At 48.4% G+C, this 26,272-nt stretch overlaps 2 protein-coding genes and 1 long non-coding RNA gene across 11 annotated transcripts; 1 reads left to right on the forward strand and 2 right to left on the reverse strand.

Moving 5' to 3' along the window:
* Positions 1-71: 71 nt before the first annotated feature.
* On the reverse strand, positions 72-4,670 carry SNN (stannin). 3 transcript variants are annotated; one of them, XM_015294151.4, is made up of 3 exons: positions 4,593-4,670; positions 2,057-2,224; positions 72-1,965 (listed from the first exon to the last, which is right to left on the reverse strand). In XM_015294151.4, the coding sequence occupies exon 3, from the start codon at positions 1,886-1,888 to the stop codon at positions 1,625-1,627; it is 264 nt and encodes an 87-aa protein (XP_015149637.1). In that variant the 5' UTR covers positions 1,889-1,965; positions 2,057-2,224; positions 4,593-4,670; the 3' UTR covers positions 72-1,624. The 3 variants fall into 3 exon arrangements, with proteins under 3 accessions (XP_015149637.1, NP_001289109.1, XP_004945146.1); NM_001302180.2 differs by lacking the exon at positions 2,057-2,224; XM_004945089.5 differs by lacking the exon at positions 2,057-2,224 and having other exon boundaries at positions 4,245-4,670.
* Positions 4,671-4,825: 155 nt separating this feature from the next.
* On the forward strand, positions 4,826-24,455 carry LITAF (lipopolysaccharide induced TNF factor). 7 transcript variants are annotated; one of them, XM_046900549.1, is made up of 5 exons: positions 4,826-7,170; positions 20,842-20,975; positions 22,265-22,447; positions 22,824-22,983; positions 23,339-24,455. In XM_046900549.1, exons 3-5 carry the CDS (start codon positions 22,270-22,272, stop codon positions 23,445-23,447), a joined length of 447 nt encoding a protein of 148 aa, XP_046756505.1. In that variant the 5' UTR covers positions 4,826-7,170; positions 20,842-20,975; positions 22,265-22,269; the 3' UTR covers positions 23,448-24,455. The 7 variants fall into 7 exon arrangements, with proteins under 7 accessions (XP_046756505.1, NP_989598.1, XP_046756507.1 ...); NM_204267.2 differs by lacking the exon at positions 4,826-7,170 and adding an exon at positions 16,753-16,780; XM_040647304.2 differs by lacking the exon at positions 4,826-7,170 and adding an exon at positions 17,360-17,747.
* On the reverse strand, positions 11,128-16,684 carry LOC101751635. The gene is made up of 3 exons (XR_006931509.1): positions 15,859-16,684; positions 15,420-15,530; positions 11,128-13,897 (listed from the first exon to the last, which is right to left on the reverse strand). It is a non-coding gene; the product is annotated as an uncharacterized LOC101751635 (long non-coding RNA).
* Positions 24,456-26,272: the final 1,817 nt, after the last annotated feature.

A 26,272-nucleotide genomic window follows, 5' to 3' on the forward strand; every position in this document is an offset into this window, starting at 1 on the left:
TTCTGCTTCAAACTCTAGCCTTCAGTGAAAGAAGTCAAAGGTAGCACTAAAAATGCAATACAACATCTTACTTTAGAAGGAAGGGACAAGACTTTATTAACTATGACAATGCCATTATTGTCTTGCTAAGCCAATGTTACTTAGTTATTTTATATGTACAGGGACAAGCAGCAATAATCACTTCCTGGTGAGCTAAGAAAACAAAAAGTTAGATTTGATTATTTGTAGTATATTTCAAGAAACAAATTTGTTACAGTAAATTTTTATCCTAGGCAGTTAAGTGTTTGAACATGAAATTCAGCACAAAGATGCTTGAAAGAGCCTAATGGTTCTAGGGTAGGCAAGCTGGCCTTGGTTGCTTAGCTCTGTCCCTTTCCCAAGCATCTGAGGTCTAGAACCCCCTATTTGATACATCTTGTTACAGTTTCAGTAGCTGAACTATAGTACAGAGCCAGAAATAAAAAGATCTTGCTTGGAAGTACTTTCAGTTGCTAGCTTGAAGACTGCAAACAAACCAGAAATCTTTCTCCCTATCAACATCATTTCTCATAGAAGAGACTAAAACGTATCTTGTGGAGTTAAACCAAGAGTCATTTACAAGATACATGAACTGAATTCTATAGCTGACTGTCTTAGTCAAAAATGCCTTTTTACAGCAGGTTACTAATATCTTGATTACATATACCCAAGCTGCTAATTATACGGAGGTCCTAGGAAAAATTCATTAGTTGCATTTATGCTAGTTTTAATAAGTAAAAACTTCTGTGGTTTCAGCATGCAGACACACAGAAGAGAAAAAGCCTGCTCTACTGCCACTTCACACTGCTGGAAACCTCTGGACCACCCCAAGGGTTCAGTGACCATCATTAGTTCCCAGGTCAGAATCCATCAAAATGGCAGTTTCCTTGCAGTTGCCCTGTGGTTAGCAAAGTCTGTTCTAGCAGCCAACAGCTTAACCCATACCTAGCTGCAACTAACGGAAGTTATTTCCTTTTGTGAAGCTCCTCTGTTTCTTCCCTCAGCATGTTACTGTAGGGCTACACCTTTCTAAAGGAAGTATTCTACACCAGTCTAGTAAGCTGGTGAGGTTTTGAACTTTTGGCTGTGCACTCAGAAGTTAATAGCAAAAGCAAGCTTTAACCACACATCTGGTTTTGAAGATCAAGATTCCCATCTACAGCTGTGGTTCATGTGTCCCCCCCATGTGTTATGTACAGTTGCATCATGCTATTCTCATATGCTGTGAATGCAAAGCAAAAAGCTTCTGGCAGCCTATTTACAGTTCACAGTTGTAAAGTAGTTCACATTACAGTAGTAGTTCCATCAAAATAGGCTCAGCTGAACATTCAAGTAACAAAAAAATGCTGTTAGTCTCTTTGCACCAAGATATCCTTGCATCCATTGCCAGCAATGGACTTTATGCCAAATGAGTCAGCTCCTGCCGTGGAGGAAGATCTACAATTGATGCAGAGAGCAACCTCTCAGTGTGTGCAGTTGCAGACAATGCTTAAAAGTCTCATCAAGGTGTTTTCTGATGCGCAGTGTGCATGTGTCCAAGTTCTTCACAGTATAGAGATTCTGCTGGTTACACACATCATAACCATAGTCCATGTGTCACTCCAAGTTAGCTATGTACATCTGTGCCATTTGGAGTTAGCTTAGCTTTCCTCTCTACGCAAGGTCCTTTAGCAGAGTACTGCACCAGAAGAAAGGGCTCTTTGGTTTCTCCTTCGCCCACGATGCTTTCTTCATCTTCAGACTGGCTGATCCTCTGCAGCCGCAGGTAACACCAGCAGCCCAGAATCAAGGCACCAAGAGCTGCGATAGCAATCAAAATAACAATGACAGTCACCACTCCCGTGGTGGGGCTGTGATCCGTAATAGACATGGTTAGTATGTCAGATTGTCCAGCTTCTTAAAGACTCTTCTGCCTGCACTATCAGGCTTCACTGTATTTTCAGACTCCTGCAGTGGAAAAAAAAAAGACATTTAATGAGGCTGTGCTGTTTTGCTATATTCAGCAGTGCTTATGGTTGGTATCCTCTTTGTGACTCACACAAGTCTCCTGCATGAGAAGCTTGAAGTGCTGAATGTGCCCATGCTCGTCTTAAGGTATTTCTTCACAAACTGCCTTTGAATTTAGAAGTTTATATACCAAACCGAAGCAAATGAAGGCTAGACTTATTTCAGCTCTTGACCTGCTTTCGAGATGGACAATCTCAACCTGTTAAGAAGTAACAATTTTTACTGAGAGGTTGAGACACCATGCAGATGTACCTTAGGATGAAGTAATTATGAGACATGACCATCCATTAACAAGTTTTAATTGTAACCCAAGTTAAGCAAGGTTTTTACAAACACTTTACTTTTTTTTAACAAAGTTTTGTCTCAGGCTTTCAGGTGAGCAGCTGCAGCTCCCTTGATAAAAGCTATTAATTCTGTCTGCAGGGTGGCACGTGCACACTGTAACTACACCAGTAAGAACCTCCAGAGAGCCCTTCGGTGTCTGTTGTGCTAGATGCAGAACACCAGCAATTGGTTGAAATCTGCATTGTCTTCAGAGTCCATTTCTCATCTGGAGAAATGCTATATTCTGCAGATCCCCTTAAACTGATCTCACAGCAGATTACAACTAGCTTTCTGACTCACCTTTTCTTGAAGCCTACCCAAGCTGATGTGCCCATACACATACTGGGAGCAGCACTGACTTCATCTGCCGCTTTTACAGTAAGTGATAAGGAGTTACAAATCCCCAGTTTTCAAAAGAATTGCTAGCAACACCTGTGTGTACTTGGTGGTGCTGCTGGAGCTGTCTCTCTTCCACCCTGCTTACTCTAAGACACATTTAAGTACATTTACTCATTAGATACGTCAGATTAACGGGTGGGAATTGCAAGTAGCCTGCCTTGGTTCCTACAGCATTCCTAGCAATCAAGCAGCGAAAACAGCAGCGCTGAGCCATTGCTCCAGAAATAATAGCTTTTTCCTGCCCAATGCCGGCTTCTGCTCTCAGCTTCATTTGGGAAGCCTTATTAACCCATTCAGAAGCTGTAGGTAAAGGAAAAACAAAGCCAGGTTCGGTCACAGCAGGCTGCTGGGGGACAAGTTCTGCTCAAGGCTGCCAGGAGTTTCCCGTGATGGCAGGCTGAGATTCTGCTGCTGCTGAGATGCCATCACACCAGCAGGTGTGTTTCTGAGAAGAAACACTGCTATGTTAAAAGCCAAAAGCCATAGGAAAAAGCTTCAGATCCTGTAAATCCTGTAGAGCACACCCAAATACTCCATCCAGAGTCCTTTGCCAGTAAGTCTGAGGTGCAGAAGTGGTTTCCTTTTTATTTTTTTAAGACACTTCAGGTGGAATACTGCAAAGGAGAGTGCGAGTTGAACAAGGTAGGGGAAAAGAGAGAACGCTACTGAAGTGACTTTGGCTCAGGAATACAGGAACAGTAACTGTTGCTTCGTTTGCCCAGCCCCTGCTGCCAGCCCCACGGTCACAGCACAGCACGGCTGGGCTTCAATACTTCCAGAGAAGCTGTGGGACAACTCCTCCTCTCAGTCAGCTCCAGCTCAATGCCACCTTTCTGCCAAAGCCAAATCGCACCCAGTCCTGGCCTGAGGCTGTTTTAGAAGCAAGGAACTGTTCGGTGGAAACCTTCGGTGTAAGCCTCCGCTCCCCCACAACCCTTATTCCACTTGTGATGAGGAATAAACGAGCAGGGGAGAAAGCTAAAAAGGCTTTTCTGCGGCTAACTCGCTGCAGACAGCCCTCCAGCAGCACCGAACCCAGAAGCGACGCCTCACAGCAGCGCGCAGCTTCCACGGGAGCCCTGACACCGCCTGGCGCTTAACCAGGAGCCGCCTTTAAAGCTTTCCGCTGCAGTTAACGCTTCGCAAAAGAGATGGAGAGGGCAGGGCGGCGCCGCGGGTCTCCCAGCCGCAGCACGCGATCTCAGCAGAGGGCGGAAGCTGAGCACAGCGGCGGGGTGCCCTCCCCGCAGCCGCCTGCCATGGGGACGGCCTCGCCGCGCACAGCTGGACGCGGCCCTGAGCGACCGGGGCCGTGCCGGCTCGGGAGGCGCTCCCCGGCACGGCGGCGCGGGCCCACGTACACGGAGCGGGGCCGGAGCCCGCAGCGCGCCGCGCTATGCCGTGCCGTTCTGTGCCGTGCTATATGCCGTGCCGTGCCGCCGCTCGGTTCCCACTGCATTACAAAACTCTAACAGCGCTAAGTCTACCGAGCAAACCTTATTACGCAGGCATTCAAGGTAGCTCTTCAGACCCATGCCGGTTTTTTAACGGCTCCGTCCAGGCCCGCGGCCGTCCCGCTTCCCGCAGCTCACACCCCCCGGCTCCGCTCCGACCGCGGCCCCCCGGGGCACGAAGCGCTGCCCCTTCCCCGGCCGCCCCGAGCCGGCAGCGCACGGACACAAAGAGGGGCTCGGAGGCACCCAGGAGGGCCGGGGAACGGCCTCGGCGCGGGGAGGACCCCGCGCGTCTCTCCTGCCGCCGCCTCCGCGGCGCATCGCCCACCGCCCCAACAGCCCGGGCCCCGCCGCAACCGCCTGTCCGCCCCGGCCGAGCGAGGCGCTCACCGTCCGCCACAGCTCCGCCGCACAGCACCGCCCGCTCCGACGCCACCGCGGCCGCGACGGCCGCCTCACAGCGGGGCCGGGCGGTGCCACCCGGCGGCCAATCCGCACCCTGCGCTCGCGGCTCGGCGGCAGCGGCTGACGGGAGGGGCGGTGCTGCGCTGCGCTGCAGGGAGGGCCGTCCAGTCGGGGCGCTCCGCCCACCGCCTTTGCTCCTTTCCGGAGCAGCGCGGTCGGTTCCGCTCCGCTTCCCGGCATTGCCGCTGGTCCGTGCCGCGGGGCGACCCCAGCAGAGGCGTTTCCTCGTCCCCTCTTCGCCCCGCAACGGCGCGTGAGGGCCGTGCAGAGCCGCTGTGCTCGGTGGGGCCTCTGCTGGGATCGCCTGCTGCGCACCGCGAGGGCTCCGGGACAGCTCTGCCCGCGCTCCCGCCGTGCGGTCCCGAACGGCCCAGCTCAGGGTCTCTTGATGGTTTCGCTGGTACCGGCGGAGAGCGGAGACGACGCCCGCTTGTCGGGCTCAGTTACAGGAGGGGAGCTGGGGGGGGGGAACGGGCTGCGGCGGAATTCCGGGCCCGGCCGTTGCCGTGCAATGCGGCACGCGCCGTGCAATGCGCGCGGCTGCGCTGCTCCACACGAGGCGGCGCGCGCCGCTCCTCAGTCCGCCGCTCTCCGAGCGGTGCCGCCCGGCGGAGCTGCCCGGGGCCGCAGGCGGTGATGCTCGGAGTTCATCGCGCTGAGGTCCCCGAACCTGCGGGGATGAACTCTTCGTACGGCTGCGAACGGGGGCCGCTCCGCCCTGGAGCCCCGAGCTGCTGCAGCGGGGTCACGGCCTTCGTGCTCGATGCGATCGCGGCAGAGCTGGCTGGTGAGAGCAGTGGTAATGGCAGCCTTACGGAGCTCTTCTGGATAACTCAGAAACTTTTTGCTTTTGAGATGTTCTTGGTAGTGGTTCTGCAACCCGTGTTTAGTGAATGAGCGCCAGAAAACTTCTGCAGGTCAGGGTTTCTGATCTCCCTTTTCTTCACAGACGTTTCCCAGAGGATCTCAGAGAACCTCCTTGTTGTTCCCACCATCCCTGTCCCAGCAGAGATGCAGGTGTTCAGCATTCACCTGTTCAAATAAGTCCTTATCCAGGACGGTTTGCCTGTCAGGCTCTTCCATTTCCATTCTCTCTGCTTTGTTTTCACGCATCGATTTGCTTCTCCCCTCACAGCCCTTGCAGTTCTCTGGGCCTGCATTACGACCTGCATTAAAAAAGCAACCCCACACTGCAGGCACATTTTTCTACTTTTTAAATTTACACACGAAAAAGAAGGCTCCGAGTTCTCTGTTTCGGGGAAGGGGACAGCAGAGCAGTTGGTGTGTGCAGCTGTGGGGCAGCGCAGGCGCTGACTGTCAGATCCTACATCTGCCCGGAGGCCGCCCATCCCTGAGCGCGGCATGGGGGCTCTCGGCCCTCTGTGCCCTCTGAGCTGCACTTCCTTCAGCACCTGCAAGGTGTTGACAACGCAATTGCAAAGTAGTCCTGGTACGTAGGTATGACTCGTAGTAAGAGAGCAGAGTCAGTCTGTAGGCAGTTTTGAAGCTATACACAGCTACACAACCCATCCTGCAGACTGGAACTGAAGCTCTTGTCTCTTACATTTACCTTTACCGCTGTCAGCATGTTCAGATAAACAAAAGGTCTCTTTAGATGTTGTATGGGAATTGCTGAGTCACAGCCTGAACCAATGACTGAGCACCTGAGGAAGGGACACAGCCAGCCCTGGGAGCACAGGTGGCAGCAATTCCAAAAACCTGGTTCCAGCCCTCCCTACCGTCAACTGAAGGGCTGGCTGCCACCAGGGAAGGTCTTTACTTGGAGATCCCTCCTTTTGGAGTATTTGGTGAGCCCCAAGCCTTGGAACGGGGCAAGCAAATCTTTCTTGAGCTGGATGGTGACCAGCAGCCTTTTTTGGGTGATTCAGAACTGGTTCTCTGCCATCGCCTTTCCTGACAGGTGTCTGCAGGTTGGTGGTCCTCTCTTTGATTGTTTGCCCTCCTCAGGCTGTGTGTCTTGCCTGGTCTTCTCGGCCTGTTTAAATGTTGAATGTGTTCTCTGGGGAAACCCAAACAAATCTTAGATTTCTCACTGACACATTCAAAGCACATGTTTAACTTAGCAACGTACAGTGTAGGAATAGCTGTTTGCTCCGTGTGTCTTGTTGTGTACTTCAGCTCAGCTGAAAGAGAGCTAGAAATTCATGGTGATTGCTTAGGAACTTGTTTGCATTCTGACGGGGTTTTATCAGCCTGTTTCTGCTTCCTGCAGGAGGTGCTTCCCAGGCCACAGTAAGTGTGCTGTACAAATGTCAGTGTGCCAGTCCTGTGTGCTCGCTGTGACGCGCTGCCTTGCAGTGGGACATCTCTCCAGGGGAAAGCCCAGTGTGATCCTTCCCTGCCATACCAAGAGAACTGCAATCCCTCGTCTCCTCAGCCTTTGTGCCCACTTACATTGTTTGCTTTGAATGTCTGGAGCCATCTTGAAACTGAATCCCTACAAACTGTTCAGAATGGAAGTGCTGCTCATTCCAAGACACAAGTATGTGATTGTCTTTAAAGCTGGAAAGAATAATTTCCTGTGGGTTTGATATTCATTAATGCCTAATTTCTTTTTTTCTGAGCCAGATGGATTTGGTTTGTGATGATTTGAAGCTCTCTGGTGTAAAAGAGAATGAAAAATTAATATAAAAAAGCCAACATATATATGTGTGTATATATATATTTAAATTCAGTGTATCCTTAAAAAATGCTTCAATGCTTCTTTCATTTCGTCGGTGTGGACTTCTATAGTGAAGGATTTTTCTGTCCTTACTAAAATATGGGCAAAAGTTAAACATGAAAATAAGAAGTCTTTGGGTGTATCTGATTTGCCCCACGGAGCACAGCTGTGCTGCAGTGTGTGCTGCCATCAGGAAGGCCAGAATGACAGAAGTGTGCAGTGGTGAGCAGGGGATCTTTGCTAGGAAACGTGAAGTTTTGGGGTATCTCTTTCTCTGGGGAGGAGATGGGGGTGGAGGACGGGACGTCCTGAGCCATTACAAAGTCAGGGCAATGACGTTTTCTTCTGGGCTCGAAGCCATGGCCTCTGAGAACATTCAAGTCAATCAGAGGAGTAGGGCTGTGTGAGCACTGAGCTCACAGCACAGCGGTGCTGGAACAGTGCAATCCTTCCTTGAGCCTGAAATAGAAGTGGAAGTAGGTCATTCTCTTCATTTGGGTGGATATGAGCTCATGTGTTTATCCAATCAAATCAGCCTCTTATTAAGTATTTCCTGAAAATAGGGCCCATGTGGGGTTTGATGACAACTAACTGTCAGAAAAGGATCTGCTCTGTAGTGTGGTCACTGGTGAGGAAGCCCAGCTGTGGCAGCACTGCTGTGTGCTCTGGGCTGCAGCTGCCCCGGGGCTCTGTGTGACGCGGGCTGTCTGCGTGCACTCAGAGCGGTTATGCAGCAATTGGCAGCGTGCAAAGCGCCCTACGGCAAATACTCTGCTGTGTTGGCTCCTGGTATTCCTTCTGTGTGTTAAGAACGTTTCCCACTGAAGTGCTGCCTTCGTAGCACCGTAAGGAGATGCGCTGTATGACTGTGGAATTCAAGATGTGCACAATCCGAGTTATCCTGAGCTCCAAAAAGCTCTTCTTCCTAATGGCCATCAGCTCTCAGTAAATACGTGATATTGATCAGCTCTTCGTTATTATAGTCGTGCCTGCAGGAAGCAAAAATATATGATCAGAGGGGGGAAAAAGAAACACTTCCAACTAATTGTGAGGGTAATAGCTCAGTCCTAAGTGGAATACATTTATATTTGTTAAATTTTCCCCTTTGGAATACATCATTGCATCCGTCTTTAATCCAATTAAATTTCTGTTTTGTTAGACTGCTTGGAGGGAGAATGGAACTGGGTTGGACTTGGAATCCAATATTTATTGAGCCGTGTTGTTCTAATGTGCTTGTTGGTTGTGTTCCACCTACCCTGTACGGACAGCAGGTCAAGCTGTAGTAGCTGTGCTAATACAGATATTGTGTTACGTGGAGCTTCGTGTACTTCGATCAATGCGGAAGGTTTTAATTAAACCACTCTGTAATGATTCCTTTGGAAATTCATACCATATCAAAGATAAGATAGCAGTACAAAATGCACATTTTAAACATCCTGGTCTCTTCGTCAAGAAAATTCTCCCGGACGGTGTTTTCTCTGTGACACAGTCATTACTTTGCCTTTTTGAAGAAACCTTTTCTCAGAGGTCAGCTGCCTTTCCTCTGTTCCCTGTGGTTCACACAGTGTGTAACCCCAAGTGTAGCTGCTCAGACTGTGAAGTTCAGACCTCGAGGATCTTGGATTACATCCACAATCCTGTAATTGCCAGAATTTGCAGTTCTGGGTGCCCAGCTCTCAGACGTACCTCTGCTGGCATTTTATCCATCCCTTTTAAAGATTTATTTTGCCTGGATCAGCTCCAAACAAAACCTTGGTTTTACAGCAGCAAATGATGCTACTATTTTCACATAAAAATGATTCATCTGCATTTTAGGGATATACCTAGATATGAATATTTAGTATTATCCATTTGGAAGGAGGACCCTCTGTTTTGATGTACTACTGCTGACTGACCATTTGTAAAGTACAGCTCTCACTCTTTCAGGTCCGATCAGAATCACAAACAATGTCAGCCTTGACAAGGGGAAGGAGCAGATCTGAAATGATGTTAATCAGTCTGTGACTGAAGGCACTCATTGCTGCATTTAAACTTACTGCAGGGCAGAGGGGGAGAGGAAAGGGAAGCAGGTGAGATCTGCTGCAGGTGTGCTCCTTTGGGCATTTGGGAACTGCCCATTCCATGGGGGCTGGGAGAGCCCCACGCCGGTGCCAGCTGGGCTCTGCAGTGTGAAAGAAGGAGCTCTGCTGCTCGCCAAGCAGACCTTAAAATACTTAGTGAAAATGAAAGGGCAAACAACAAAACCCCAGGCAATTTTAAAATATAAGCGCGGAGGAGTGAAAGGTTAAATTTTCTTCATTTAGCTACAGAGGAAATTTAAGCCTTTGGTTGTGTCAATTCAGCCTTTCAAGGGCTATGATAACAAAGCTATTTTTATTCCTTTCCCTCTCCTCATCCGCTGCTCAAAATATCCCAGCCGGCCGAACGCGTTCACATTTTCTGCTTCATAGAACTTGGTGAAAAAGAGGTTGGTCTGCAGGAGGTGCCCAGAACGTGGCTGGCACTGCTCTGCGGGTAGCAGAGGTTTGGCACCAGTGGGTGCTGGGCAGTACAGCCCGTGTTTGCTCTGTTTCTGTTGTGCTGCAATCTCTGCAGTCTTTTACAACAAAGTTTGGGAGATGTCTTTGATAAACTGCTGTGTTTCCTTTCTGCAGACAGAAGCGTCAGCCCTGCTCTGTTTTCCAGTCAGTCCGTGCAGGAGCAAAGCCTCTGTTGGTCACTTTCTATCTGTGGCATGGCTGAAGGTAATTAAGCCCTTTAAACAACTTGGCAATTTGTTTCTGATGGCCACAGGAGAGCTGCCCAGCCTGTTGAAGTTGGTTTATGAGGTCTAACCCGTACTCGTGGGGCGCTCACACACAGCGCTGTCAGTGCCCGATTGGTCGCAGAGCATTGGTTGCTTCCCTCAGTCTGTGCCCTCCTCCTGCACAAAAGCTTCAGCTTATCAACATTGGTGCCACCTTATGCAGCACTGCATGCAGTCAGTGCCGCGTTGGCCATCTCCTGCTGGGGAGGGAAGCGTCCGTCACTTGTTCCTTTTATCTGCTGGCCTGAGGAGAAAAACGGGAAGGCAGCAATGTGAACTATTGAGTGTTTGCCTTTAGATAAAATCCTTCTGCTCCCTTTGTCCTTTGAAATGTTCCAGATTGGGTAAAGCAATTTTCTGAGCGAACTGACTGCGGTAATTTGAATTGAATGGTAATTGCTTTCTCTATCCTTCCCAAATGTCCTTACTCCCCTGCAAAGTTTTCTGTCACTGATGGACCTTTCCAAAATCTCATTTTTGGAATTAAGTAGTGAATAATTTGTTTGGAAATTCATATGCAAGACAGAAGTAAATAGGCTGCACTAATAAAGCTGTCAAAACCTGGGCAGCCCTGATGGTTTCAAAGGATTGGTTGTGCACACTCCCATGTTTGTGATGATGTCCCACAGAACACTGAATTGGAAAAATGAAGTGGAAGATTATTTCATTGCTGGCTCAGCAGCCAAAGCCCCAGCACAGGTTTTGTGTAAGGGCAGTAAGTGTCCCCAGGTTTAGTAAGGAGGACGGGGGGAGTTTGGCCATGTGAGCAAAGCTCGGGGGGCTCTGAATCATTTCTGCCTGTTGTACATTTCCAAGGACAGTGTAAGAAACTCTCCAAGAACCAAACACACCTTTTTCAGAGAGAAACGTGTTTGGTCTCCACACAATTGTTGTGTTCAGGGAAAATTCCAGGCTGCAGACACAAAATCAAACTTTGAGAAACGATTCCCAACTCAGTGACTTTTTGCACAAAACAATGTTTATTTTTATGATTTTTCATGCAATCAGAATCCCTGCAATCTTTCAATAGCTCCAAGCTATTTCTCCACATTCCGTCAGCAGTGCTTACCTGGGAGTCCAGTGGTGGCACTCGAGTGATTTCAGTGCCGTGCAGATCGCTGCAGCTGCTCTGACATTCACTTCCCAGAAGTGCTGTGTTGGTAAATGGGGCTCTTGGTTTTGCACAGCTGTTGGAAGGGCAGCCGGTGTCACAGCAGCCTGTGGTACAGAGCTGAGCATCGCACAGCAATTTAGAAGTAATGATTTAAGCAGTGCAGTGAATGAGGGAGCACAAAGCAGGATCGGACCGAGAGCTGGACGTGCAGTTTCCCCATGTCCAGAATGCCCCTGGTAACAGAAATTAGAATCTGTCGGCAGCAAATTGCCAATGTAATGAACATTAAATGGAAACAATTTCATTAAAGTGAAGACGTGATCAGCAGCTGAACTGCACAGTGCAGGTTTTCCAGCAGGAGTTACACTGCAGTGCTTACAGGCTGTTAGGGAAGGAGGAAGATGGCAGTTCATTCACACTGATGGGCATCTCTCATTTTAGGGCCTTCCTGGGGGGGTTCAGCCGCCGGTACAGCTGCCTCCGCTCTCTGCACGGTGCTGCAGGTGGTGCTTCCTCCTCACTGAAGTCTGTGCATAGAAACAGGGATGGGAGTCCTCATTCCTTTGTGACTCGGAGAGGTGTTATCCGTCAGCTCTTCTTCCCAGGGCTGTATTTTATACAGCTGGAGCAGTGCGCTCAGATAAGAGATTCTGCCCCAGGAGCGGCAGATTGCAGTGCCTGGGGTATGGGAATGAAAGGAGAATTAAGCTCATTTTTTAGTGTCGTGCTGTAATTGCTGGTAGCTGTTGTACATTTCTATGTAGGCAGTAAAGGAGCTAAAAGGAGGGAGTGTGATGGGAGTCCTGCTGTCCTGACGGAGCCATGAGAAAATTATCCCTCAGCTCACATGTGGGGGATTTGTATCATCTGGAAAGAATCTGTCTGTAAAAGTGCAATAATAGCAGTAATAATAAGAAAGGAGCACAGATAATGCTGAGGGTTATTCTGTTGTGCAGCAAGGCCGGTAGGTGTGAGTGGCTACGGAGAGCTCTTGCAGCTGGGGGAAAACAGCTGCTGTACGACTTGGAAAGGATGCAGGGATCTGTTGTAAGAGTGGTGTGTGCAGGAAGGAAACAGAAAGGAAGGAAATAGGTGTACTTATCCATTGAAGTACTGTCTGTCCTAATACACCTTTTCTGCTTATAAATGGCATTGAGTGCCTTAAAAAGTCATTTTTGTATGTATGAGAAATGTAACTGCATAAATCCTATGTATGGGATATAAAGCTGCTGAAGGGCTTAGAGATGGCTGGGGGTGTTCTATCCTTAGGGAACAACTGATCTAACTTCCACCTCTACATAGGAATGACTTTTAAAGTTATCTTTTTCCTTTCTTGCTACAAATCACACTAACAAATAACGGGCTGTCCACAGTGTTTGCTCAAGCCACAGTCCCATAAAATCATCCTCAACAAAAGGACATCCACGTTCTTTTCCTGCCCATTCACCTCGTCTTGCAGCTGTGAACTCGGCTTTCCACGGGGTTTGCTGAGGTCGGGTTTGGGGCTCTCTGTGATGGTACGGAGCAGTGGAGGAACTTCAGTAAGGGGTGTAAGGCTTTGTCTGATGTTGTGAAGCGTTTTGGGCGCAACGTACGCCATCTGATGGATGAGACACGTTATGTCTGAGTCCTGCAGGGAGGTTATTTCGTGTGCATGTATGCACGACATCAAATTGCTTGGTAGTGCAATAGGTGAATAGTACGAGTTGGTGGCTGAATGCAAGCAATCCCTCTTCTGGGACACTGATTCTGTGATTGCAGTTATCTGGTTTGCTTTGTGCCCCTACGTTTGAGGAAGCAGAAATCTGTTTGCTGGGATATGAATTGCATGCTACCAGTTGTAGAATTATCAGAAGTAAAATTCTTTGTTATTTTCTCCATAATTAATTTTAAATCAAGGATCTAGAATTGATGGAAGCAATTAACCAACTTAAGTCAGGACGTTAAAGTCTTGGTGTTGGCTTTGGATCAATTTAGCAGTGCTGTCCTCACCCATTCCAGTCCCAGCAGATCACTCACAGTTTCCAACTAGCTGTGCTGCTTCTCCATTTCCTGTAACAAACCCATTACTGTTCCAGCCCTTCCCAGGTACGGTGCCCAGCACGTTACCAGCTTGCAGAGAGTGGAACAAATCTTTTCCCTTAGCAGTCATGCTAACCCAGCATGTACAATGAGGAGGGCACATGCTTGGAAGAGAAGGAACATCTTTTAGATAGTTCTCCCTTTACATCCCTTTGGTTTCCATCACCAGGGGAAGTGAAAAAGACACTGGAAGAAAATAGGAATTGAGAAATAAGATTTACGCAAGATGATGTGTGTGAGAGCTGACTTGAAGACATCACTTCTCTTATCTGTCATACGAGGGGGCTTTTTGCTTTGTTTCCCTACAGTTCCCATGCTGGTAGAATTGCAAGACTCAGTCATGGGGTCTCTCTTCTCATGAAACAGTTTTTGAAGCTGAGGGTGTATTTGTGGCTCTCTGTTCTCTTTTTCTCTTCTCCCTGGGCCATGCACTGAATTTATCTGGGGATAACTGAAGTTATTAATGTCCAAATGAACACCGCAGAGCAGTGAGCACTGAAGGTTCCCGGCTTCGTGGCAGCCCTCAAACCCCGGATCTGAGTTTCCTGGAAGGAAAAAGGACAAGATGGGAGGAGATTATTTAGGTTTACTTGAACAGTTACGTAAATGGTTAGCAAAACAGGAGAGGATTTACATTGGCATTGTACACTGACTAACATTAAAAGGAACTTAGCTTACAGAGGAGCTAAATGAGCTATGACTTTCATAGGAAAGATTTGCAACTGACAAAATCAGCACTAACCTCTATCAGTTTAATTAAAATTCAATCTGCACTGCAGCCAACATTCCCCTGGGCAGAAGCTGCATTTTGATTAAGCACCATCTGACGTTATAAGTGTGGGTAATTTGTCTTTCATCAGCACTGATCCCCTCTGGAAGTTCATGCCCTGGGACTTGGAGGGACGCCTTCCCCAGCCCATGCATGGGGCAGTGAATGGTGTAGGAAGGATCGTTGTGGAGGTTTGGGTTGGTTTGGTTCATTAATTCCAACTTAAATCTTCCAAAATATTTCCTGTCTTCAGCATTGCGTTTCTAGATGGCACTGTTGCTTTGTTTTCATTTTCCAGCCTTACCAAGTTTACCTGTTTCTATCTTAAAATATTTGTATTTTGAAAAGCAAACCTATGAGTGGCTTAAATGTTAGCTGTTGTGTGGGACAGGATATTGACTGACAGTTGCAATTACAAAATGACTGGCTGTATTCTTCTTGTATTACATGTTCATGTTGCGTTGCATTGACAAATTAGCATATGCAAAATGACTACCAAAAAAGTTGTGTGCGTGCAATCCTTTGATTTCCAGGCAGGAGAAAAGGGAGGTGACATTAAGACTTGGTTACTTATTTGGCACATTGAACACACACCGACTTCTGATTCTCAGCCTCATTTAGTTACTTTGGTGGAAACTCACTGAGGCAAAAGCTGATAAATCTATCTATACAGGTGTTCATTTTTGAGATTAAACTGACATCTGCTGGTGTCCTGTCATGAAATACCTGCAATTAACGTGATGACAAAGCATATACAATACTCTGTGTACATTAGTGATTCCTGATGCTGTTGTATGATGCAGTGGGGTGGAGAAAAGCACCAACAGCCAAATATGGAGCGTGGGGCTGCTGGGACCTCCCTCTGCCAGAAAGGAGATGGAGGGGAGCTCTCATGGGATTTCTGCATTTGAACCTACTCACACTTTCTGGAATTGCCATGTGGCCTTTCCTCTCTCTCTCTTTAAATGTTTTTAACAAGTTATATTTATCATCTTAGAGAACAGCTCATAGAGCAGGGGAGCTCAGCAGGATTTATCTGCTGCTTTATCTGCTTATTTCTAGCCGTTTCCTCCTGCATCCTGCATGGAGCCGGGAGTTGGATTCAGTGATCTCTGAGGGTCCCTTCTAACTCTGTGATTCCAATCTATTCTAACTCATATTCCGTGACTGTAACCACCAGTTGTACATGGACAGTTGGTGAGGGCAGCAGTGGGACAAAGCAGTAATGATTTTGGGGTCCCAGAGAAGGGTAAAAGCTTTAGCAGGAGACAGGCTGTGTGGAGATGTGAGCAACATACATGACACAGAGTAAGGAGGCGTTGTGGTGCAGCTCGTGCCTTCCTTCACCCCAGGAGGTGCATTCAGTCCCGGCTTCTCTCTGCTGCAGCTTTTCAGCTGCTCACATCCACCTGGCAAAGGGAATTCAGTTACAAAGAGCACAGTTATTCCAGTTTTAACACGTCTGGGGCACATTCTGCTTCTGAGATAGATGTCATGATGTGATCATATGATAAATATCATCATGTGATTTCTTAACAATGATGGAAAGTCATCTCTAAATCACATTTACTTTCGAGTTCAAATGCTAAGAAGGACTAAATGTTGCCAAATCAAAACAGAAGCAAAACCCATCACACATTTTCTTCCCTTTTCCCTACCCGTCCTCCCTCCTCTCTCCCAGAATATTCACACTGCTCTCGCACTGCAGCATCTGATGCAAACCCTGTGTACACATACCTGTAGGCAACTCTCATTGCTCTGTCTACAGAGTTCAGTTCTTGTCACTTGGATTAAGAGCACCTTTTGTCCTATGTAACCTGAGTGCTGCCTCCGGGACGACTTGAATTGAAGCTTTGTGTGTATTTCTTGGGGTGAGGTCCAGGGAAGGATTTACACTCAAAAATAGGACTTTAATGGATTTTAGATACGTTTAGCCAAAAAGCCAAACAAAGTCCCTGCTGAGTCCCCTGGGATTGGTGACTCCTTCCAGTCCAAAACAGATTAAAGCTCTCAGTAACAAATCCGGCCGACTGGTGCACTTCAGCTAGAGCAGGGAAGCGATGCTCATTGAATCTCACACGGTGATATGCCCGGTGATCATTTTCTGCCTTATTTCAGTAGGTATTTGTGGGCCGTTCGGTTGGATGGAGAAACGAGCAACTGTGCCGCAAGTTTCCTGGGGCTGAATCCAATGAAGTGCTTTTAAGAGCCCTGGTTAAAGTCGCTGTGTCTGCTGGGAGGCTTCTTTGATAGTTTTCTTTGTTTTGTTGCGTGTAGCGTTGGCGAAAATAACAGAACCAGGTAACACAGGCGTATCTTAGAGTTAAGGGGAGGCCCCTTTCCTCCTCGCACTCGGAAACGTGCGTTCCGCCACTGCAGCTGGCAGGGAAGTTGACGATCGCTGTTTCAGTCTGGATGTCCCCGAGGCAGAGCGCTGCACGAGCCGCGCGGCGCGCGACGGTCCTCCGCTCTGCAGCCGCGGGCGGCACGCGGCGCTGCGCCCCGAGCACCGGACGGTAGCGCTCCATCAGCAGCGAGTGCCGGTGGCGTCTCAGCAGCTGTGATTCGTCTGAGCGGACGGGGAGGGGAAAGGGACGGGACAAATACTACGGGACGGCGGTGCGGGCGAGCAGGGCTGACACGGATCCGCTGTGGGGCGGTAAGGGCTGAGGGCGTCGGCCGGAGCCTCGCTGCTCCGGGTCGGGTTCTGTCGGGGCGGACTTTGTTCCCTTTTCGGAGAGTTAAGACGCGCGGGCCCGAGCCCACCGGCGGGTAGGCAGAGCCCCGCACCGCCCCTCGACGGGCCCTGTCCGGCTGGCTCGGCTCCCATCGGTCGCTCCGGCCGCCCCACACAACCGGGCCGTCGGCGGTGACCCCGGGACGGCGGAGGCCGCGGCCGCGCGCCTGTGGGGGGGGGGGGGGGTGAGCGGAGCGCGCGTGCGGCGGGCGGCCGGGCTGCAGCACGGAGATGTCCGCCCGCGGGGAGCGGCGCCGCCCGGAGCCAACGCGGTGCTCACCTGCCGCGCCGCTGCTAAGAACGGGCTGCTCAGCGCAACCCCGCGGTGGCGTTTCTTTCCGAAGTACCCGTCTGAGAAACGCGCACCGCTTTTGGCGGCTGCTCGCAGGTGGGGGAGGTGGGAGCTGCGCTCCGGAGCTCGGGTAAGCGGGGCGGTGTCCGAGCGTGGCGCGGCTGCCGCTGCCTCACGCTTATGATGCCTGCCGTTACCCCGGCGCACCTGAACGCGGGCGCGCTGCGGGCTCAGCTGCCGCTCGCCGTGCCGGAGAGCAGCCGGGGCTCTTGCGAGGGGAGAGGAGAAACAGAAAGCTTGAGATAGAGAAAAGGGAAAGCTTCAGCTTGAGATGAGGGTAAGGGAAAGACGACGCGGTACTGACGTGGCCGGCCTAGGTTTGGAAATCTGTTCTTGTGCGCCTGCCTTAGAGGAAGAAAAGCGGACGAGTTCCCGCTGCTGCGGGTGCAGAGGCGCAGCTGCCGGGAGGCTGCACGAAGAGGAGGAGGATCTCCTCGCCGGCTGAACTGCCTCACCGAGTAACGTTTTTCATCGGATAAGTCCCGTAGACGCCGAGCGCCAAAGCAATACGAGAGGTTTTGCAGCCTGGTTAACGAGGCGGGTTATCATCTCCTCTTCCTGCTGTCCGCAGGCTTCTTTCAGGGAGAGCCGGCAGCGCAGGGCGCGCGCGTTGCTCTGGGGCGGTACTGAGAGCTGAAACCCCTCTGAGCTGACGCTGAGAGGGACGGAGGGCAGCAAAGCGCTGCGTGCGGTACTGCGAGAAGAGCGTGTCTTGTAATCCTGGGGCTCCTTCGTTCTTGTTGTGTTTGTTCGTTTGCTTGTTTTATTAACGAACCGCACCTTGATAGATGTTGGAGGGACTGATACTCGGTTTTATTTTTATACCCTTTGCTGTAATACTTGGCAGTTATCTATGCTCCAGAATTACAACTTCTTTCCTTAATAATAATTTCAAAAAAGAGCACCACCAAAGGAGCGGAGGGAGATGGGAGCCGCGGCCACCGGCGTGGGGCTCTGCTGGGGCTGCCCTCATCGCTGGGAGCAGAGGGGGACGGCTGTGAAACTGCCCCAAATCAGCAGTCAGAGCAAAAACGGCAGCATTGCTCACTGAGAAGCATTGCCCGTAAATCTCGGGGCTGGAAGTGTTGGTGCTGGAAGTTACGACCGCAGACGTTTTGAAATCTGTGCTCTTCTTGCAGAGCCACTCGCTGTGAGCTGCGCTACAGATGGGAGATTCTGCCGTAGTTATCCGGCTCAATTGCTGCTCCGTTTGTTTGCTTCTAGTCACAGCTCCAATTCCCGTTTCCTTCTGTCTAATCTGTTCTTTCACCTATGTGCTCCCGGCCCATCAAATCTGCTGGCATTCCCAGCCGATGTTTTACTGGCCTTAAGTGATCAGGTGGTAGAGTGGTGTATAGCCATCATCTTTGTGTATACCAATCCAAGTGAGACAAACGTCTTTCTGCTGGTGCCAGGGATTTCCTTCCCTCCGGGAACAAGCCGGGATTAGCAGCAGGTCGCTGCCTGCGGGACGGTTGTATTCGTGGGCTGAGGTGCGAATGAGGTGATTTACTGCTCGGTGGCTTGCAGTGGGGATCCCCTCCTGTGTTTCATTCTCCGGTTTGTCCTTAGGAAAGTGGTATTTCTCCACGTTCTTATCCGTGCCCTGTCTTCAGGAAAAATGCTGCAGTTCTAAACCATGTCATCTTAAACGGATCTGGGCAGTATCAGTAATTCTCGTTATATGGGGAATGCATCCTTCGGAAAAAAGCCGTACTAAATGTGCGTTCCAGCTCAGGTGTGGGCAGCAGTGCTCCCTGCCCGGCGGTACGGGCAGCTGAAAGGTGTGAGCAGATGGAGCTGGCGGACCACACCGTGGATGGGGGGTGCCGGCAGGGGGGAGCAGGGCTGCAGCTCGACTTAACGCGTGGGTGTGTACTTCCTGGCAGGTGTAGATTATTGCAGGGCAATGTGCTGCTCTTTGGGGCGTGTTGAGTAATGCCTTTGTACTTTCTGGGTGTCATAGAAAGACGTTTTATTTTTCTTCTTTTCCCTGTGCTGTCTGTATCCGTGTTGATTAATAAGTAAAGTCCTCTTTACAGTTTGACATTTGAATTGGCATTCTGAAGAAACTGCCTGGTTTCTTCAAAACCACCGTTTGGGGGGGGGGGCTGTGCTGGCTGAACAAACGGTGGTGCAGCTGTTGGACTGCAAGATAAGATGTTACCTGTATTTTAATAAATACATTTATATTTAAATCAAACGTGTACCAAATGTTCTGAGGGTTGTTGTCTATAACTCCGTAACATGATCAGGCAGTTGTCTTTTCTGATGAGATAGAGCAGCTGAATCCACCTGCAGTGCTCAGCTGCCCTGAGCTGCTCCAAGGCACAGGTCTGTTGGTGGATTTTCATCCCGTGCAAACCCTGGGCTGTGATAGAAGGCTTCATAACGAACCCTTGGTTAATGAGCTCCTCGGGTGGTTACCTTGCACGTTCTGATTTACTTAGTTCACTTTATCCAGTATAAAGACTAAATGGAAGTTTAGCCAGGTATTGTGCTTTTCTTTTCTTTTTTTTTTTTCCCCCAGGTAAAGCCTGCAAACTGCTTTGTGGCATTTCTAACTGGGGAGAAATGCAGACTGGTTTCACACCTCTGCATGGGCTTTTAGTTCAGGATTAACCGGGGGGAGAAGGAAGGAGTCTGAATTAACTGAGATCTGATCTTCCGAAGTGCAAAATTATGCAAAAACTGCTGCGTATCTCTGACCTTTGCTATATACACAACAGCTCTAGAAGCTTTTCATTCACTGAAATGTAATATGGCTTTAGTGTCATTATAAAAGTGTCAAAGCGCTGTGCTGTGCTCCCCAGTGGACAGGAGAATATCCTTCTGTTGGTAAAATTCATTGCTTTGCTGCTTCCTGGTCTCCAGCTATCGCAAGTACCTCACCTACTGAGCCGGTTTCACTCCAGCAGTGGTTTCTGAATGCTGTAGTCCTTACAGACATTTTCTTCTCTTTATGCCAACATTGTTCTGCTCTGTATATGGAGCAGCAGATCTCTGCAGCGAGGGATGAACTGGGAAGGGTGCTTTGCCTCCTGCAGATGTTGTTCCGCCTCAGCGTGTGCTTGTAATGGAGGTGGTTTGGGTTGGGAAAGTGTGAGCAGATGTGGGTGTTCATTCTCTCAAGAAAGAATCGCAAGAAGAAAAATCTGGAGGAGGGAGGTGGTGCTTCTGCTCTTCATTACTCCTCTGGAGTCCGGAGACTCCTCTGCCCAAAGTTAGTGCAGCTGGGCACAGTGTGCCTTGCTGTGTGCGTGGAATGCAAGAGGTTCTATGAAAAGTAGAAAAATGCAGTGGGATGGGTAGCTGAAACCGCTGGTCTTTGTCCTGCTGCATGCATTTCTAACGGCTTGAAGTGGAAGGGTTGTGAGAGTCAGGGAGCAGAAGCAAGAACTGCTCAGTTCTTCTCTGTGCTGAGTGGTATTTGGATCTGAAACTCCCAGATGTACGTGGAAATTTTTGTGTATCCGTGTGAGAGACCTGGTCCTGCATTCAGTCTGTGCATTGGTCATTCAGTGTTTGCATATTGTGTTTTACCTGCAAGTCACATGTACGCAAACCAGTAGGTTAACCTTTTGGCATCGGTTACTTCCTTGTTACGTCTTATCCCTGCTTTTTCTTACAGTGCAGTGCTCGCCACCAGGCTTTCCTTCTGAGGCATTTGGAAGCAGCGTTCGGGAGTGGGCTTTAAGAAGACAAAATTTGCAGGCTGTTTCTGCCTCTGCCATCAGCTCTTTTGTGCCTGTTTATTTCAGTCATGTAAGTTCAGATTATCTTTAATTAGTGAATTACTGCTGTTTCATACAACCACAAAATACCCCAAGTTGGAAGGAGCCCACGAAGATGGCTGAGTCCAGCTCCTGGTTGGCTGAGTTCCCCTGATTTAAGGCAGCTTTAAGCCATTTCAACCATCTGTCCTCAGCTACTCCTCATATGATGTGTCCTTTCATAAGCATCTGGGTACGGTGTGTTAACCTGTTAGAAATTCATCTCTGTCCCACGTGGGTCCATTAGACTCAATTTTGGTATGATCCAATGTTGGCTTGTGATTTTAACTTCTTCTCCTCTTTGCATTCAGGTGTTAGACATTGGTTGCTCTTCCCAGGTAACTCTGTATCAATGGCATTTTAGATAAGAGTATCTGAAAGATATCATGATGAAGGGTATAAGCTGCTCTGTACCCATTTGCAGTGAGTGAAATACAAATGGAAACTGTGGAAAGTCTCTCAGTGCCTTTCTGAGGTTGCCCAGGGGATGGAACATGTTGCCAACTCAGGCTGCGAGTCCTGCCTGAGCTGAAATGCTGAACATTCTTCCTGGAATGTCCCTCTGACGTCTGTTTTCACTGCTGTCTGATCTTTAGGTTAACGCTTGTTGGGAAAAGGCAATGGTTAGCATGCTTATGTTCTGTAAAAAAGTAATAATTGGTAAAGTTGTGTTTCATGTCGATTGAAACCTTGGTAAGCAGCCAAAAGGATACACTTTCAACTTAGCTGAGTAGTAAAGGATCTGAATTGAGTTGGATGTACTTAGTTGTTTGGGGTTTCTTTTTCCTTCAGTATAAGTACTCGTTTATTTCACGCTGCAGCAAAGATCTATGCTCTATTTCAATTATTTGCACTTCAGCACAAATGAGGCTCATGTTAGTCATGTGCCTCTGTGCCTCACTGTGCAGCCCGTCGTATTTCTTGCTTCTGGAGGAGGCTGAGGACACCTGAAGTACAGTTCTAGAGAACTGGGAGAAACTGCCAGATAGCTTAGTGCAGTAATGAGGACACATAATGTCCTGGCTGTGGCATTTTTAGTTTCTAAGAGGAGGGCTGGTGGTGGAAAGATGTGTAAAAACTGTGAAAAGATAAAGAGAAGGAAAGAACAACATCAATATTGAGATCAACTTTTATGTTTTGTCTTTCTGATAGCATTACATGCAGTTTGTGCTGCAAAATGTGCATTTTGATCTAGTTACTTTCTGCTGTTTGTCTGAAAGAAGTTGCTGCCTTCTCTAAATAAAGCCTTCTGTTATGATGTTCTTTTCTATTATGTTCTAGATATCATGTCTGCTCCTAGTGGCTTTCCTGCCCCATCTGCACCACCTTCATATGAGGAGACAGTAGGAATCAATGTGAACTATCCTCACCCCTACCCTGTCCCACAACCTGGCCTCAGACCAGATGGGAAGGGAATGAACCCTCCGCAGTACTCAGGACAGCCTATGCCAACAAGTACACCTGGTAAGCCTCAGGTCTGACTGTACCGCGTTAAAGAGGGGTCAGGTTGTTGTCAGAGGTGCTGTGCAGAAACTTAAGGATTGTGGCTGACAGGTGTTTCCTACCTAACCAGGAAATCAGATCAGCCAAGTCTCACGATACATACAGAGCACAATTAGATAAATTACATAATTTGCCTTTCCGCAGGTTTTAATACAGACCTATTCTTAGACAAAGTGTTCTGCATTAGGAAACGTCATGGTGATTTCTTTGTCACTGTGTATTTCGTTGCTCTGAGCCTCAAGTATTTCAGAACAGCAGCTGGTTGTGGTTCAGAGGAAGCTGATTATCTTTTCTTCCTTATTTACCCACTGAATAAACAAAATGTTTCTTTGTTCAGTTACAGTTCAGACTGTGTATGTGCAGCAACCCGTAGTGCTGTTCTATGACCGCCCAGTTCAGATGAGTTGCCCTTCCTGTAACCAGATGATCGTGACACGTCTCTGCTATGAGTCAGGAGCGTTGACTTGGCTGTCGTGTGGTGGCCTCTTCCTGCTGGGGTAGGTTGTTTCACATTTGCACTTCATTTTTTGTCCTCCTACCTGTCAGAGTTCAAGCTGTAGTAAAGGCCCTGTAGTCTCAGCTTTGTTGCTATGTCATTCTCTCATTCTGACCCTTGGTGGTTTGAAGAGACTGCATTGGCTGGAAGTCCTGCAGGACCTTAAAGCAGGTTGATAACAGCTGAGCTCTGTAGGCATGTGTGTTCATCCTAAAGCTTTGTGGCACCAGTTTGTGGATAGCTTTGGTAGGAAATTTTCAGCAAGTGTTTTTTGTCCTGGACAGAAATGTGGTTTAACCTTCTTGTGTATGTAACAAGTGGTAAAACAGTATGGTGTTGTTTTTTTTTCTTTGCAGGTGCATAGCTGGTTGTTGCTTAATTCCCTTTTGCGTTGATGCTCTGAAAGATGTGGAACACTTCTGTCCAAATTGCAATGCCCACGTTGGTTCTTATAAGCGTTTATAGCCGGTGTGTAAGCACTAAGAGTTGATTAGCAACTCTCTAAACCCATACTGAAGCTTAATGAAGGCTTCCTAGTTCTTTTCTGTCCTGTCACTGGAAACCAATAAAAATTAATGTTTGTTGCCAGATTGTTTGAATAAGAATTTGCTAAGAATTAATGATTCTGACTTAGGTCTTTTTAGGGCTTGATGGACTGCTCAGCCCTGGACCAGGTGGAGGCAGCTCAATGCTTGCCCCTTTCTGCCTTCTGCAAAAGAGCTTGGTGATGTTGGTCCAGTTAATCTTATCTCAGTTGTGTTGCACACTGTGTTTGCTTGCTGTGTAGTCCTGGCACAGACCACGAGTAGGATGTCTGTAGAGGACTGTACAGCCCCGTTGCTCTACATCCTTGATGCTGATGCTATTGCAACAGCAAAGTTCACAAAGTGGCTGGCAGTTGCTCGCCTCTGACGTGGGTGCCCCTCTGATGAAGGAAGTAATTTGGCCCCCAGTGTTATCAGCTGGGTACTTCTTTTTATGAGCACTAAAATTAACTTCAAAACTTTCTGTGAAAGACAATCAAACCTGAAGGCTTCTTCCTTCTCGGAAGCTGCATTACCAAAGGGACAACTCAGGTTACTGTGCATCACCGGTGATTGAATGTAGTACCTGAATTTCCTTGCTAGTTTTCAGCCTGTTTGTATTTTACTTTGCAGTGAAGTTGCTTACTCAGAAATTTTTAATAGATATTTCTTTTTTTACTGCTGATTTATTCGGCTCATTTCCCAAATGAAAGGTAACTTCTGTTCTCAGAAACCTGAGCTGTATGTGATGGTGAGCACAAAAATCGGAGTGATGCTCTGAGGGTTGGCAATTTTACAGATGGCAGCTGTGGTGCAAATAACCTCTGAGGTCGTTTTGGTGGCAGCTGTCCGGAGCCAGCAGCCAGCGGGCCGGGCTGGGCTGCGATGCTGAAGCCGTGTTGTGTTCATCTCTGCAAAGGCTGCAAATAAATATGGATTTAAAAACACATTCATTGTTTTTTGCCTGATGCGCCTTCTACACATCTTTGGTATGTGGAAACTTTTCAGAAGCCTTTCAGTGCTTCATTTTTGAAATCTCTGAGTTCTGTGGGTCAAAAATACAACAGCTGGGCCTCATTAATTAGTCCTTGTAAACTGCTGTTGCCTGTGGGTCATCTTGCAAGTGGTTTAAGAGCTTCCATGTCTGTTCATGTCTCTGCAGCTACAGCTGCCAGGGGACTGATGGAGAGAAGGGCGCTGCTTCTGTAGCCTTCTGTTCTGGCTGTGCACAACTTGCTTGCATTTCCTGTCTGCTGTGCCTCCACAGTAATGGTTGTGGTGTCCTCTGAGGCTCTGCGTGGCGCTGCTTTGAAGCTTCTTTGAATTCTGATTACGCTGTCACTGATTCTCACATGCGCAAACCGTGCGTTACTGTAAGGCCATCTTTCCCCTGGATTTCACGAAGAACATTCTTGTCAGTTTACCACCAGAGTAAGGCAGGAAGTAAGGAAGCTCCCCCATGCAAAGTGCAGGGAAAATCTGAGGTGGGAGTGCCATGCTTTAGAAGAACCCTGACAAAAAAAAAGGGGGCTGTCTTTTGGTTTTGTGCACACAGTCAATTGCATCTCTTTAAACTGCTCTTATGGACTGAGAACGAGACATGCCATGCGTTGGTAGCTGCAAAAACTTCTGCTGCCCCCTCTGTACTTAAATCTGCTTGGATACAAAGCCTGGGTCTGTATTTTTGTGTATGGGTTTGTCTGTGGAGCGTGCCGAGGTGACTTGCTTTAAGTTTGCTTTAGACAGAGAAATGAAAATGCTTTGTTTATTGGGTTGAGGTCACTGATTGTTTTTAAAACTGTTTGCATTTAAGATAAAAACCTGTTTTCTATCTAGTGCTCATGATTGGCAAATGATAGCATTTTGGATGCTTCCAAACATACGGATGTTAAAATAGTGTCCGGAAACGTAACTGCAGGTTAGCTTTTTTCAGTGTCTGTCTTGAGCCAAGGCCCTGAGAGGCTGCATTCTCTGGCCTGCAGCTGAACTGCTCGCACACTGAGCCAGGTCTGAAAGCATCAGAATACCTCGGTGCCAATGGAAACAGGTGTCTGGTCTTATTAAAAACACTCATGAAGCACTTCCTAAACCATCCTTGAACACCACTTTCCTACAGCAAGCACGAGATGCTTGCACTGTGCAAACAGGCAAGAAAACAAGGAGTGACGAGTGCAATGCTAATGTACTGATGCCTCGGTAGTACCTGTTGTGAATGTGCCTGCTGCCTCAGTGACAGCAGGGGTCAGGAGCCGTGCTGCTGAGGTGGCTGTAGTCCTGTGGCCACCTCTCGCTCCCCGCCGCACTGTGTGCTGTCTTGGCACCACGTGGCCTCTCCAGTCAAGGCATGAAGGGCAGATCGTGGGCAGGTGTATGTCAGACAGGTGATCTTGGTGATCTTGGTGATCTTGAAGGTCTTTTCCAACCTAAATGATCCTGCATCTTCTGCCCAGGTAAGTGCTTGGAGTGGTGTGTGCTCAGGGGCGGTAGGCAGCCTGGAGAAAGAGCGGGGAAGGGGGTAGATAATAGAGGTCCTTGGGACCTCTCTGGAAGAGGTCCCAGCTCTGGCTGCTGGAGGACACAGACACCATAATTTTTTGTCTGGATGAATTGTTAATGACAGCTAAAACAGTAGTGCCCTGTCTCTATATGTATTTTCTTGCTGAGACGCAGAAAATGTCAGAAGGTGAGGCTGATAGATGTACGTCTTTGTTCTAATGCATTTTTATAAAGAAATGTACTTTAATAAGCACTCATTGTTATGAACAG

Source organism: Gallus gallus, chromosome 14 (genome assembly GCF_016699485.2).
Source record: "Gallus gallus isolate bGalGal1 chromosome 14, bGalGal1.mat.broiler.GRCg7b, whole genome shotgun sequence".
Lineage (NCBI taxonomy): Eukaryota > Metazoa > Chordata > Aves > Galliformes > Phasianidae > Gallus > Gallus gallus.

Bases quoted from the DNA above. Each gene is read 5' to 3' on its own strand.
- LITAF (XM_046900549.1), top strand. From the start codon at position 22,270: ATGTCTGCTCCTAGTGGCTTTCCTGCCCCATCTGCACCACCTTCATAT. The intron at 22,448-22,823 runs GTAAGCCTCAGG...TTCTTTGTTCAG, and splicing joins TATGCCAACAAGTACACCTG to TTACAGTTCAGACTGTGTAT. The intron at 22,984-23,338 runs GTAGGTTGTTTC...TTTTCTTTGCAG, and splicing joins GGTGGCCTCTTCCTGCTGGG to GTGCATAGCTGGTTGTTGCT.
- SNN (NM_001302180.2), bottom strand. From the start codon at position 1,888: ATGTCTATTACGGATCACAGCCCCACCACGGGAGTGGTGACTGTCATT.